The sequence below is a fragment of the Xiphias gladius genome, chromosome 19 (genome assembly GCF_016859285.1).
Source record: "Xiphias gladius isolate SHS-SW01 ecotype Sanya breed wild chromosome 19, ASM1685928v1, whole genome shotgun sequence".
NCBI classification, from domain to species: domain Eukaryota; kingdom Metazoa; phylum Chordata; class Actinopteri; order Istiophoriformes; family Xiphiidae; genus Xiphias; species Xiphias gladius.
Genome location: NC_053418.1, coordinates 1,022,955 through 1,036,116, shown reverse-complemented (window position 1 = coordinate 1,036,116; position 13,162 = coordinate 1,022,955). Strand labels below are relative to the sequence as shown.

The following is a 13,162-nucleotide window of genomic DNA, read 5'->3' as shown; positions in this document are numbered from 1 at the left end:
GTGAGAGTCTGAGCAGAACCGTAAACCAGTTTAATGATGCTGGAGTCTCTACAGGCGGATGTTGTTCTGCAGGATCAGATATTTTTGTGGAAAGCAAACGTGTGTATGTGCGTGCGTGCGTGCGTTGTGTGTGTGTGTGAGTGTGTGTATGTTTATGTGTGTGTGTGTGTGTGTGTGTGTGTGTGCGCGTGCATGTGTGGGTGTGTGTGTGTGTGTGTGTGTGTGTATGTGTGTGCGTGGGTGTATGGGTGTGTGTGTGTGTGTGTGTGTGTGTGTGTGTGTGTGTGTGTGTGTGTGTGTGTGTGTGTGTGTGTGTGTGTGTGTGTGTGTGTGTGTGTGTGTGTGTGTGTGTATGTTTATGTGTGTGTGTGTGTGTGTGTGTGTGTGTGTGTGTGTGGTTGTATGGGTGTGTGTGTGTGTGTGCGCCTGCGTGCATGTAGGCAAGTCAGTAATGTTGTGAGTGAAGAATCCTCAGGCAAGACAAGAATCTGCCGACTGACTGAGATGCAAACATCTGAGATCTTCACATGACCGTCTCATAACCTCGGTCCCCTGTAGGAGGTGAATCTGCTTCTTCGAGGGAAGAACCCGAGGAGAAAAACACTTTTTACACGGAATCCGAAACATGTCCAACGCCTGTGGACTCATCTCAGTTTACACTCCCTAACCCCTGGCTGAATCATTGTGTGTATATTTGTCCGTATGTGTTTGTATCATCCACACGGCAGTGTTTGGGTTTGATCCCACTACCCTAAGGTCAAGTCCTTTACCAGCATTTTTGCTTTCGAGTTGAGTTTCAATTTATTTATATAACTGAGGTACCTCAGACTAAACAAACAAAAAGACTCTAGTAGTAAAGATTAAACAAAATTACTTTGCAGCGTTTCCACCTTTATCTTCATTATAACTGTCTTAACCAGGCAGTTTCACAGAGACATGAATCCTTAATGCGTCGATAAAAATGAATAAATAACACATTTTGAAATAAATAATCCTATGACTAAAAAATTATGATAAAGTTTAATTATACAAAAGTTGTTAAAACTAAAGTGCTACTTCATCTGAAGTGAGACTAGTAACAGCTGCAATAGTTTGAAACTTGATATGTTTGGTTCATGTTTGAAAAGCGTAGACTTTTACGAGCCGCCCCTGAAGGCAGCATTCCCTAGCAACGCAACGGTCTGGTTTCTGAAAGTGGATTTTTTGAAAAAAGAACAAAACAAAAACAAAAACAAAAACAAAAAAATCCCCAGTTGGAGGGATTAAAAAGAGCGGAGACAAACAACAGAAAGACAAAAAATATAGAGGAAAAAGACAAATACGTAACTATGGCGGACAAAATCGGTTCTGAGGACAAAGAGAAGTCGTTGTATTTGGTACAAATTCGGTATCTGGATGAGCAGTTGGAGAGGTGAGACTGTGAATGAATCACACAGAGTGGTTTTTAATTGTACGTGAAGATGGAGATAGAAATGCGTAGTCCTTTTTGTTTGGTTTTTTTAATCCCCTTTAATTTGTCATGCAGCTAACTGGCCAGAGCGACGTTAGCTGTGTTAGCGTTAGCACCGGCTCGTGCCCCCTAAGATGGCGCTGCGGCCCACGTGTGTCATAATCATGTGTCTGAGAAATATTTCATAAGAAAATATTCTGTTGTGATAAAAAAAAAAACTCAACTTACAATAATATACAATGATATAAATATAGCAAAAAACGCATTATTATAAATAAAACCCAGAGCTAACATCAAGTGGCATTCTCTTCCAGCCTAGCTCTTCCCGCTGGGGCTGCAACTAGCTATCAGCTATTTTCATTATTGATTAATCTGCAGATTATCTTCTTTGATGAATTGTTTTGTCTATACAATGCTGTGTTCAAGTTGTGTGTTTTAACTGGAACAGAAAAAGCTGGAACCAGAAAATGTTGGGCGTCAATGACTGAAACAATGAATAGATTATCAAAATAAAATTAAGTTGGTCAAGTTGGTCTCTTTCGTTACTTTTATGTCAATGTGCATTTAATTGACCTCAGTTTTTTTCCAGTTCTTTTGCAAATCAATGCACGTTGTGTATCAACTCATTTAATTAAAAACATTTACAAAAACCTGTAGTGTATGTGGTGGTTCAGCGTCAAAGCCTCTACCTTCACTCGTACCTTGCTTAAACTCATTGATCCGGTGTCCCTCTTGGTCATGCAGATGCCAACTTAAGTGTGGCGAGCTGGAGAAGCAGAACAAGGACCTCGCCTCTCTGTACGCCGCGCTGGAGCAGGACAAGGAGGACATCACGGAATACCTGAAACGCTCCGTGGCTGCAAAGGAGAAGAGGTCGGAGGAGCTGGTTGAGCAGCTGGAGAGTGAGCGGCAGGCTGCCGAACAGGACAGAGAGGCCCTGAGGCTGCGGCACGGGCAGGAGATGCAGGAGCTTCAGGAGCGGGCTGACGAACTCAACTCAGTGAGCACGATGCAGGGTGAGACGGTCACGACATGCATGTGTCATTGTAGAAACGTTTGTTCCACTCTCTTTGAACAGACTGAATTTGAGAGATTTGCATTGCAGTGACAGCACTTTGGAAATAACAAGGACTGCGACTACTTTTGATTAGTTTGATAAACAACTTTAATGATTCGGCAGTTACGAAAATTGCTGTTAATTTTCTGTAGATGGACAAATCACGTAAGCGACTTTGCAAACAGACAAAGGCAGATCTGAAGGAAGGTAAACGATTGGAGTGGTTGGATGGATTGTTTCCTAATCTATGATCAGACCTGTGATTGACTGATTTTGTAGTCAGCTCCCCGAGCACAGGACAAGTCTGAGATTTTTGACATTTGACTGTTTTTGATTCTGATATAAAAATGTTTTTGAAATTTGACGAAGACAACCCAGAGACACAAATGTCAAGATGGAAAAGTCCATCTCATGGGACCTGAAACGTCAATTTTCAATAAGCTGATTGTGAAAGTTAAACTTAAAAAAAAAAGACGATAGGATCGGTGAAGCCGATAATCTCGTTCTCAGTGATTTGGTTAAATCTCAGTGGGCGGGGCAAAGAACCACTATGTTTCGGACTAGATTCTTGATGTGAATGGTTCAGTACGTTTAAAATTGGTGCGTGAACTGCGCGCGGTCGTCAGATTGTCTGTTTTGGAAAGGACGTCGGACGTAGTCCCCCGAGCCTGACGTTGTAAAGCTGTAGTGAGTGGGGGTTTTAAACACTGCTCCAAGCATTTTGTGGGAAGCATCCTCTCCTTGCTTACTCGGCTCTCTTCCCCTCAGTGGCGAAGTTGGAGGAGCAGAAGGAGCAGCTGCTGCAGCTGACGCAGCAGTTGTCTGGCATGAAGTCTCTGGAGAAGACGCTGGTCAGTCAGAAGGAGGAACATGAAGCTGCCGTCCAGAGCCTGATGATGGACGCAATGTTGGAGTGGGAGAAGTAAAGTCTAGGACAGAGTTAAACTGACAGTTAACATGAACGTCTGCAGGGGGATCGCCGTTTTTATGTTGGTTTGACTGCTGCTTTAAAATGTTACCGTCCCCTGTCCTCCGACAACAGGTTGATTGAGGACAGACGGAACACAGTGGACGACGTCATTCAGACGAGGACCTCAGACATTCTTCTGGAGGAGAGGGCTCAGGATGGCGAGGAGGAGGTCCAGGACTTGCTCAAGGAGTACATGGCTCTATGGAAAGAGAAAAACGCCCTGCAAGGAAAGGAGATTTATCTTTGCTTCAACGTAGAGAAATTGAGGGAGGATCTCACCAAGGTTACCCAGGCGATCCTGACCCAAAAGACGGTAATCGGACATCAATTGACAGAAGTAAACCAATGTTCTGGTGCAGGGGGCATCCGGAGTTGAACCGGAGACCTCTTGATCTGCAGTCAAATGCTCTACCGCTGAGCTATACCCCCACGTCCTTGTTTTCTTTTCACACCGGCAGTCAGCGAGTATGTGCAACTAACTATCCTGTAACTGTTCAGCATAAGCCCGAGGAGCAGCAGTAGTTCAGTAGTCTCGAGCACCTCTTCCACCACAGCCCCCTAGATTCTCTTTGTGGCCAGTATGAACAGGAGCAGAAATTACAGTGAACAGAAACTCTAGCGATGCACATGTGGACACGTGGGTGTTGTTTTAAGACAGATTTGAAAAATGTAAAGCTGCCCTTTAAACTGCCGTGGCACAGGATTCTTTTTCATCTCCAGCAGACGAGAGAAGTCGCTGATAGGGAGGCAAAATTAAACGACAGATTTTTTTAACACAACTGTGCAGAGGAGCTTGTGCAGTTGTGGCCTTCTTGAATTGGTTTTCTCTTCTTTTCCACCACAGCGTAGTGGGTGGGATTTTTTATTGGGTGCATGGTGAGTGTATAAAAAAAGTTACCACTCAAACCTTAACGTTATGGGATTTTGATATAAGAATTTTTTTGTAGAATGTAATTCTGAAATTGAACAATAGATAACTGAATAATACACCCAAGAACAAGATGGAAAATGCATCTTTAAACTCATTGGACATGGGTCAGTAAGGTTTGCACAGGATTCTTCTTCATCCTCCGTTGATGAGTTCCACAGGTGCACCTGAGAGCGCCTGAAATACAGGCAAAGTAAGCCTGCAGTTCCTTAAAACAAAAGGCTGCAGCCTTCATAAGTGTTTCTTTGTCGTGTTTCATTTTTCCACCTCAGCATAATATTATTTATGGTTAAAAAAATGAAAGTCCTCTGATGGCAGTTCAAAAACATGATCAGCATCGAATCAGCTGATAATTGGAAAGAGAAAACTATCACTTTGCTAAGGAACAAAAATCACCAAATCATTCATCATCTTCTCTTCTTCAGGAGGCAGAGCAGCTGACGAAGAAGTGGCAGCAGCAGAAGGGGAAGCTGAAGGACTGGAGCATCACCCGTGAGCGCACGCTGGCCGAGGAGGAGGCTCTCCGGTAACATCTTCCTCTCTTCGTACTGTCCATATCTAAAACTCATGTTATGTGAGGGGCATTTCAAGAGCGTTATAGTCCTCAGGGTGTAAAGTATCCCAACCCGATTATTAAGACTAATCATTGGCCTATCTCTCTGCCTCTGTTCTTCCACCGAGTTAGACAATCTAAACATATTACTGACGAGCTGAAACATTAATGAGTCTGAGGGGGCACCCGGACTTGAACCAGGGACCTCTTGATCTGCAGTCAAATGCTCTACCACTGAGCTATACCCTCACTGGGAGAGGCTTTACAGCTGTTTTTTCCTGGTGTGTTTTCAGACAGCGCCTGGCCTCGGTGTCCGAGGAGCGCCGTCAAAAGACAGACGAGGTGGGTCGGCTGAGGGCGGAGCTACAGAATGAGAGGAGCAGGAGGTGGCAGCTGGAGGGCCACATGCAGGAAGCAGCCACCATTCTCAGACACATCCCGACGGTAAAAGCACGGTCTGGACCAGGAGCATCAGGACAGCTGCGTTAGTTCCTGCTGCAGAATCTGATTCCTTGAAAACGAAACCCTGCGGCCTTGGCCCTAGAATATCATAACATCAGCGGCAGCTGTGTTTCACAAGGAGGAGATGATTTATTGGTTGTCGGTTCAGTTTGGCTGGTTTTAGACCAGGACGGTTGCTGCTGCTCAGACAAGCATCCAGTGGTGCAAGAAGTATCAAGAGCCTTCACTAAGGATCTTTAGCAAATCAGAGACACTGCAACGGTGTCAAGTTCTCCATTTCAAGTAATGTTTTGAACTTCCAGAAGAAACTAAATGGAAAACTACTCACATATCATTATTACTTTCACAGTGATATATTGCTATATCACAAACATCACTGTATTATCAATAGTATTGCATTAACATGTACTGTAATTAGTGCAGTAATGTCATGGAGAAGAAGTATAAACAAACACCCGTCCACTAAGGCCTGAGATTATTTCTGATTATTGAAGCTCTGGTGTTCTCTGTCTTCTGCAGGACTCAGAGGAGGCGTCTGAGACTCAGTGGAAGATGCACCTGCTGCTGGAGATCCTGGAGAGCACCGCCCCCCAGGGAACAGGCTCCCTCCCCAACAACCCCACTGAGAAGAGCGGTGGAGGACAGAAACCTCAGACCTCGGGCCCCACACCAGCAGGGTACTGGAGCCACTCTCCACTGGATCGTGTCAGTTAGTTTTAATGACTTGTGGTGACAGTGGTGCGAACACTGCTGGCAGCTGGCTTCCTGTTCAGGAAAATTCAGAACAGTTTTGAATCAAAACTACGGCTCCCTCTTCATTCATGTAGATCCCAGAAGTTTTTTATTTGGGTGGAGGGGAGGGGTGTTTTTCCTTCAGCGTTTACCAGGCTCGCTACAGTGAGACAGTGTGCTGATAATTCAACAACAATGCACTCCTCTCTAAATACGTCTGTACTTTTACTGTTTTAAATACTGCGTCCCTGCTTTAAATGCTCTGCTATTACTTCACATATGCCAAAAAGTAAAGCAGATTTGAGTTGTTACATATCAACGTCTTCATCATTTCTTTTCCTGTAAATAAAGAACAGAGAATTAATTTGGGAGAACAGAAGACTTAAAAAAAGGGATATTTTATGAGCTTATCTCTGGTAAAATGTAAAATCTGTACACATCTGTAGCAGTCAGCTCACAGAAAGTCAAAAAGGTAGTAAAGTATCATCCTGTCTCTCCTTCACAGAGCAGAAACCCTGAACCTAGACACGGATCCACTGTTCCTGCTGGCCCGCTACAGGCCGGGCGACCTCGGCCTCGTACCTCGACCCACATGGAAGCACAAACCAGGGATCTCCAGGATGGGTGCTCAGTCCACCAGAACCCAGCTTCCTCCCAGCAGGTTTGGTATGACGCAGAATCTAAACATCGGGGGGGGGGCAGTGTTGAGTCAAATCACTTTTTCCCGTGTGAAAATGTGTTATCATTCTGCATTACAGTCGGCCAAGAACTACGTTTCTCCCTTGACCGATCTGTTCTCATAGAGGTTGCTTACAGTATAAATGGCAAAACCATTAGCAACAAAAACCCCGGACGCCAGATTGTTTTGGCGTCCTGATCCTTCAGGGGAGCGGAGACAGATTCACGTCTCTGTTCGAAGCTGAAAAAGGACCCACTCGCCAAATTTAAAGGTGTAGTCAGAAAGTAAATTATTGCACCATGGTGGTAAAAGAAATGTACTAACGCAGGACAAATCCAGCCTTTTGAAAAGCTCTTTTTTCAGCTCAGACTTTTAACAATGTAGATGTGGAAACCAGAAATACAGAAAAGGCATATTTTAATTTAGTGGGTGTACAACAACGTGAATTACAAAAAAAAAAAAAAAATACAGGATATTAAAAAAAAATCCTCATTTAAAACTCAGAATTTTATATCTTCAAATATTTTAGGATTCAGTTTTCGAATGTCGTTTCCTATTGATAATCAAGGATCAGTCACTTCCTCATAGCGGCTACAGTCAGTAGTTTTATATTAACACTGGCTGACATGAGCACTAACTGTATCAGAGAAGACCCTCGTAGAGATACAGTCACGGAGAATTATCAGCAGACTCTGCACTTTCCCTCAGCTCCTGCTTTGCTACTTTACTCTGACTGTTGATCTCTCTCTGTTCAGAGCAGCAGCTGTAAAAAGCCACTGTACTCTACCTGCTCAGCGGCCAATGACGGACACAGGTAGAGACCAGCTGGTGAAAACCGTGAAGCAGCTGGTGGAGACCAAGAACAGCTAAACCGAGAGGAGATGGAATTATATTAATCTGGTGGCCAAAAACTGGTGAAATGACTCCGGCTGAGCGCTAATGTTGCTCTGTGATGCTGCATGTGTGGATAAGTTCACCCTTTCAACTTTATAACGGGACGATATGTCGGTGTTGCATTCTCAGCGTGTTTCCACCGCTGCCAAGTGGCCAAAAATACAATAAAGAGATAAAAATATACCAGGATTGTTGTTTTTTCCTGTTTTACAAAAGTAGTTGTTTTTTATGTATAGTTGGTTCTTTGTTTAGATGCCGTTGCTCTGTCTGTCTCTCGGGAAACTCTGCAGCAAGGAGACGTCACGCTCTGTCGACCCGTCTGCTCTGGCTCCTCAGCAGATCGATTCAGAGGCGGGAACCGAATCCAGTCAACATTCTGAAGGATGAATGTTGCTCTTCAAAATAAAGGTTTTAGTCACTGTAATCCTGCTTCTGATCTCCCGGCTCATCTGTAGATAATTACTGTTCTGAACATTTACAGATTGCAAAGTCATTTTTATAACTATCATGATTATTCTACCAACTGATTGTTTTCAATTAACTGAATAGGTTCGTCTTTAAAAAAAAAAAAAGGGGACGCCCAAACTGATGTCTCCAAATGATTTGTTTTGTCTGACCAACAGTCCAGGAACCAAAGAGATTTACATGACATATGTTTACATGTCATTCCGTTGCTGATCCGGGATGATACAATCAACACTGAGAGTGAAACACACACCATGTTTACTACCAAAATTCCCAGGTGACTCTGAGTGCAGTGACGGGACGGTGTGTGTGCGCGCTGATTTAACATGATGCAGTAGCAGACCTCAAGAGTGTAACCACAGTGTTTGGGGGCAGTTTTGGTGGAACAGGAAGTTGGAGCCAGCCTGGAATGTCCAACTGACACACACATACACACACACACACACACACACACAGTCATTAGGCTCTGATACATTTGTGTATTTTACCACTTTTCCTGCAGTGCTCCAAATAACTTCCAGCTGTACCAACATCTGGTTTCAGTAAGCTTTGGATCATCTGTTTTTCCTGCAGAAAGTCATTCTGCCTTCACATCCACTTTCTGCTCAAACAACTTTCTCTGAGATACTTGATCTCACCTCCAAAGCCGACTGGGGGATCCAAAAGCAGACCACCGTCCCATCACTGGCAGTCTGTTACTGCAAGCGCTGTATATATTGAGCATTTCATTTAAACTGGGGTCAGATCTTTACCTTTTGGAGAACAAAAGCTTGTCAGTGGACCAGAACCTTTAACAGGTAGAAGACGTTGCCGATCCAGGTCTAGTTTTGAACATCAGCCATATGTCCTTAAAGCTCCACTTGGAAATACTTCTATATTAAGAGTAATTCAAATGACTGTGGTACGACTATGGTAACGAACCCACGGAGAATTGTCTCGGCAGCTCTGCCGAGCTTTTTAGCCTCTTTTAGCTCCTAGTTTTGGTCTCGCAGCACATTTTCTGTCTGGTTCAGTCTCGTTGTTTCCAGCGGCAGCAGGCAGCTGTTTTCATTAAAATAGCTCTGATAAAGCCGCTGTCCACCACCCGCTGACAGACACAGTTAGAGACCAGCTGCTGAAGAAGACAGAACATCTGGCAGCTAAAGAGCCAGATGGTTTTTTTTAAGCAGTTGACTGAGACCAAACCAGAGCTAAACGAGATGGAGTACTGGACTCGCATCCGTCATGTGGACGTAAACACCCCTGAAACGGGATGATCATGTTTGTCTGTTGGGTAAGCGACTGTTTGCTAACACGTTAGCCAGGACAACGTTTATAAAGAGACAATAGAGTTGGGGATTGGTGCGCCCTCTAGTGGCCAATCGCATCAATGAATGAGCTTTATTGGCCACGTATGTGTACACGCACAAGGAGTTTGACTCAGTTGGACTGGGCCAAACTTACACACGGTTCCAGGAACAATTTTCCGTAGAAGGATAGAAATAGACATGCAGCTGAAAAACAACGAAAGACGAGGGCTGGGTTTTAGCAACATTTGAATCAAACCCTGATGACAGTTGGCAGCTTCTACCGTTGCCGTGGTAATTGATGTCCAAATCCGTATTCGAATTCTGCATTTTTTAAACTATTGTTGTTATTATATATGAATTACCAGGAAAATCCCAAATAGCCCATAAAACAAGACAAAGAGATCCAACATTATTCATTATGCACCAGCATTAACTATCATTAGTTATTCTCAGACAAGGACATTTAATCTTACTGGTGGTTCATCTAACGTTACCAGCACTGAAACTGGGACAGCGACACGTGACCACGTGACCATGTGACCACATAACAGGCTCACAAGTTACAGCTACGCCAGCAAGATGTGGGGAATATCAAGTGTCAGAAATAACGTCCAAATTTGCAGAGATGGTCCCCAAAAAGCGGAGCGACGGATACGCCGAAGGAAACTGGGATCATCACAGATCTGAAACGAGTTTGGCAAATCACCTGAAAACAGTTCAAGTAATGAGTAACACCTAAAGATGTTTTCTTAACTTTGGTTGTTGCTTATTCAGTCATGAATTTATAATGTTAGCGTAAAACACTTGAATGTATCGGAAAGAAATTTCAGACGATACAAATTTGACAGACACGGAAGCGTGAAGTTGTAACGAGAGCAGTCGTCCCCGTCCCCGTCCCCCCGGACCTGTGATCGGCTGCATCAGACCAACTGACCGTCCAGTAACACTGTTGGTTTAGTTTCAGACTCTCACAGCCTACGTGCTCACGCTGAGAATGGAATCCTGGGAAACTGGCGAGGCATCATGAGACAATGTGGATGTTCTCTCCTGCTTCAACAACAAGCCTCTATCACACAAACAAAACCTGTGTGTGTGTGTGTTCTGGACAGATGAATGAAATTGTTCAGAATGAGGTCAATGAACTCAAGAACCCCTCCTGTGTCCTGTCTGTCCAGTGACAGAAAAAACACAATCTTAGCTCAGGTTGTTCCAGCGGGTAAAGTGTCCGGCTTCAGCAGGATCGAGGAAATTACGGTCGTGTTTTAAATAGCGAGGAAAAAATGTAAATACGTTCATTGTTGCCAAGAACGCTGTGGAAGAAAAGGGGAGAAGGAGAGCTGATTATTTTGGTGTTTAGCGACATGAAGTCAGAAGAAGACTTTGTCCCGGGCAGGTTAAAAGACAGGTTCAAACCTCTGTCCTAAAACAACAGCCAGGTGCTCACTGACAGAGTTTTTGGCCTGCTGTTATCATTCCCTTCAAACCGTTTCAAGACCTGAAGGTTGCCAATCCGTCCTGTAACTGCAGATAGAAATGTGGGAAGAAGGGCAGGCGTCTGAAGAGATCGAGGTTTGGAGGCGCAGTTCGTGTGTCAGGGCGAAGTCTGACATCCACCACACTTTCCCTCACTGGACGACACTTCAGTCCTCAGTCTGTTGTCAGATAAAATTTAGCTGGTGAAGTGAGCGCAAGTGATTGAGTGACGTGTGGGAGTTTGTTTTCGTCAGGTCAAAAGGTTGAACCCAAATAAAAATTATATGGTCTGGTGAACGAGAAGAACGTCTGCCAGCCGCGCGCACGCGCACGGTGTCACGCGTTATTGCGTTACCTCGTTTGGTTGGTTGGGTCTCATCCCCACCTTCTGTCTCGTTACACAACCCGGTGTTAGAGAGGCGGCGGCTGAGACAACACAAAGCCTTCCTCACTGATAAAGTGTGTCACAGAGCGCGTGCTCTCCTTCTGTCTTTCCAAGGACCAGTTTGAGATCAGTTGTCAGTTGTCACTGCATAGGATAAAACCGACGACTGTCGCACCCGAGGCTCGTTTGTGCCACGTGTCTGTCACCATTTAAACGCTGATATCTTCTAGCCAGAATTTGGCCTCTGAATTTAACACAATGCGCTGCTTGTCCGTGTCCTTCAGAAGGACCAAAAACATGCCGGCAGCACCGCAGCGAGCTAGGCTAGGTTGCACGTCTGTAGCCGACACAGCCGTTCCGCGTACAAATAGCGTAGCTCATCTTGGGGACCACGGGTGCCGTGCGTTATCGTGCCTTTTCAGCCACGTGAGCTGCAGGTTAAAGCTTGGTTTGGTTTGTGCAGGTGCGGTCCACATCCAGCTGGGATGCGCCGTACCGCTCAGGGTGCGGCAGGGCCACGCAGCAGCTGACAGGTAGCGGGTAGTCACGCTCTCAGACTTTTTACGGATGACCTGGGCGGGAAGGGAGCCCCTAAGATGGGTGGGATTCAAGCGGCGGTTCGCACGGCTGGTCTCCACGGAAACAGGAGTGTTTAAATATGGTCCCACACATTTCACATTCAAAATTCCTCTTTTATTATATAGAGTTCTCTGTAGAAATCTGACAGTTGAAATTCTCAATTCCCTTTTCCAATGCTGTGAACAAACACGCACACACACACGCACACACAGAGTGGCCTCTTGTAGCTATACAAACTTTATTTCTAGATGCTACAGCTCCACCTGCTGGTTGATTAAAGGTGCAACACAATGAAGAGGATTATGGAGGATTTTTTATTAAATGAGACTTCGGGTGTTTTCCCGAATATCCAGGTAGGATCAATCAGGTTTTAAACCAGAACGTGGGCTAGCGCCATCCAGATGTCACCGATCCGGGTCCTGGTCCTCCGGGAGGCTCAGCCAGTGTTGCCTTTGTACAGTGTGTAACTGTTCTCACATCATGTGCAGTTAACTGCTTCGTCCCGTCTTAGCATCCGTCCTCTCTTCGCTCTGTGTGAATGTATCCTGGAACTTTTACCTACCGATTCTCTGCAGCACCTGGAAGCAGCTTGAAATGATTTAGGATCATTTTCTGCACGTGTTTGCTCTGCATTTACCCAATTGTCACATTTTATTATTGTCATTTCCATCTACTCCGTACACATAAATATATTAAACAAATCTGTCCGTCCTGGACAAGCGATCCCTCCTCTGCTGCTTTTGCCAGTGAACTGTTTTCACTGTTTTTACTTCATGTGAACTGAGGGTCTGAGGATCGAGGGTGTTACGTGCTCTACGGATTGTAAAGCCCTCTGAGGCGATTTTGACATTTTGGGGCTATAAGACAAATCGGGCCTGTAACAAACATTGTTCTCTACCTGCAGACGGAGACTTTACTTCACTAAACACTTTGGTTTGCTGATACACGAAGGATTTCACGTCTGTTGTTAAACAAACAGACAAGTTGTAATAGTTCTGCTCAAAACACATTATAGGTGCTTAAAGAAAACGAACTTTACCGGGAGGATGCCTAATGTTGCTTCTCCAGCTTCAAATGTTCTGAAAATCCCAGAAAAAGAGTTTTTCACTGGAGGAAAGTTTGACATTTGTTTGACACACGTCAGCATCGGGCTGCAAAAAGTTATAGTTTGAGAATCTTAAAAAAAAATGTTTTATTTGTCTGGACTGGGCTCAGATTTAGTTTCAAGTTTACACACTCAGGTTTG

At 44.6% G+C, this 13,162-nt stretch overlaps 1 protein-coding gene and 2 non-coding genes across 3 annotated transcripts; 1 reads left to right on the top strand and 2 right to left on the bottom strand.

Moving 5' to 3' along the window:
• Positions 1 to 1,253: 1,253 nt before the first annotated feature.
• Positions 1,254 to 7,183, top strand: LOC120804647 (cilia- and flagella-associated protein 157-like). Its single transcript, XM_040154137.1, has 8 exons — positions 1,254 to 1,411; positions 2,195 to 2,466; positions 3,276 to 3,429; positions 3,550 to 3,790; positions 4,831 to 4,931; positions 5,252 to 5,402; positions 5,940 to 6,097; positions 6,658 to 7,183. Exons 1-8 carry the CDS (start codon positions 1,329 to 1,331, stop codon positions 6,953 to 6,955), a joined length of 1,458 nt encoding a protein of 485 aa, XP_040010071.1. The 5' UTR covers positions 1,254 to 1,328; the 3' UTR covers positions 6,956 to 7,183.
• Positions 3,835 to 3,906, bottom strand: trnac-gca. The gene has a single exon. It is a non-coding gene; the product is annotated as a tRNA-Cys (tRNA).
• On the bottom strand, positions 5,134 to 5,207 carry trnac-gca. Its single transcript has one exon. It is a non-coding gene; the product is annotated as a tRNA-Cys (tRNA).
• Positions 7,184 to 13,162: the final 5,979 nt, after the last annotated feature.

Bases quoted from the DNA above. Each gene is read 5' to 3' on its own strand.
- LOC120804647 (XM_040154137.1), top strand. From the start codon at position 1,329: ATGGCGGACAAAATCGGTTCTGAGGACAAAGAGAAGTCGTTGTATTTG. The intron at 2,467-3,275 runs GTGAGACGGTCA...TCTTCCCCTCAG, and splicing joins CTCAGTGAGCACGATGCAGG to TGGCGAAGTTGGAGGAGCAG. The intron at 3,791-4,830 runs GTAATCGGACAT...TCTCTTCTTCAG, and splicing joins CGATCCTGACCCAAAAGACG to GAGGCAGAGCAGCTGACGAA.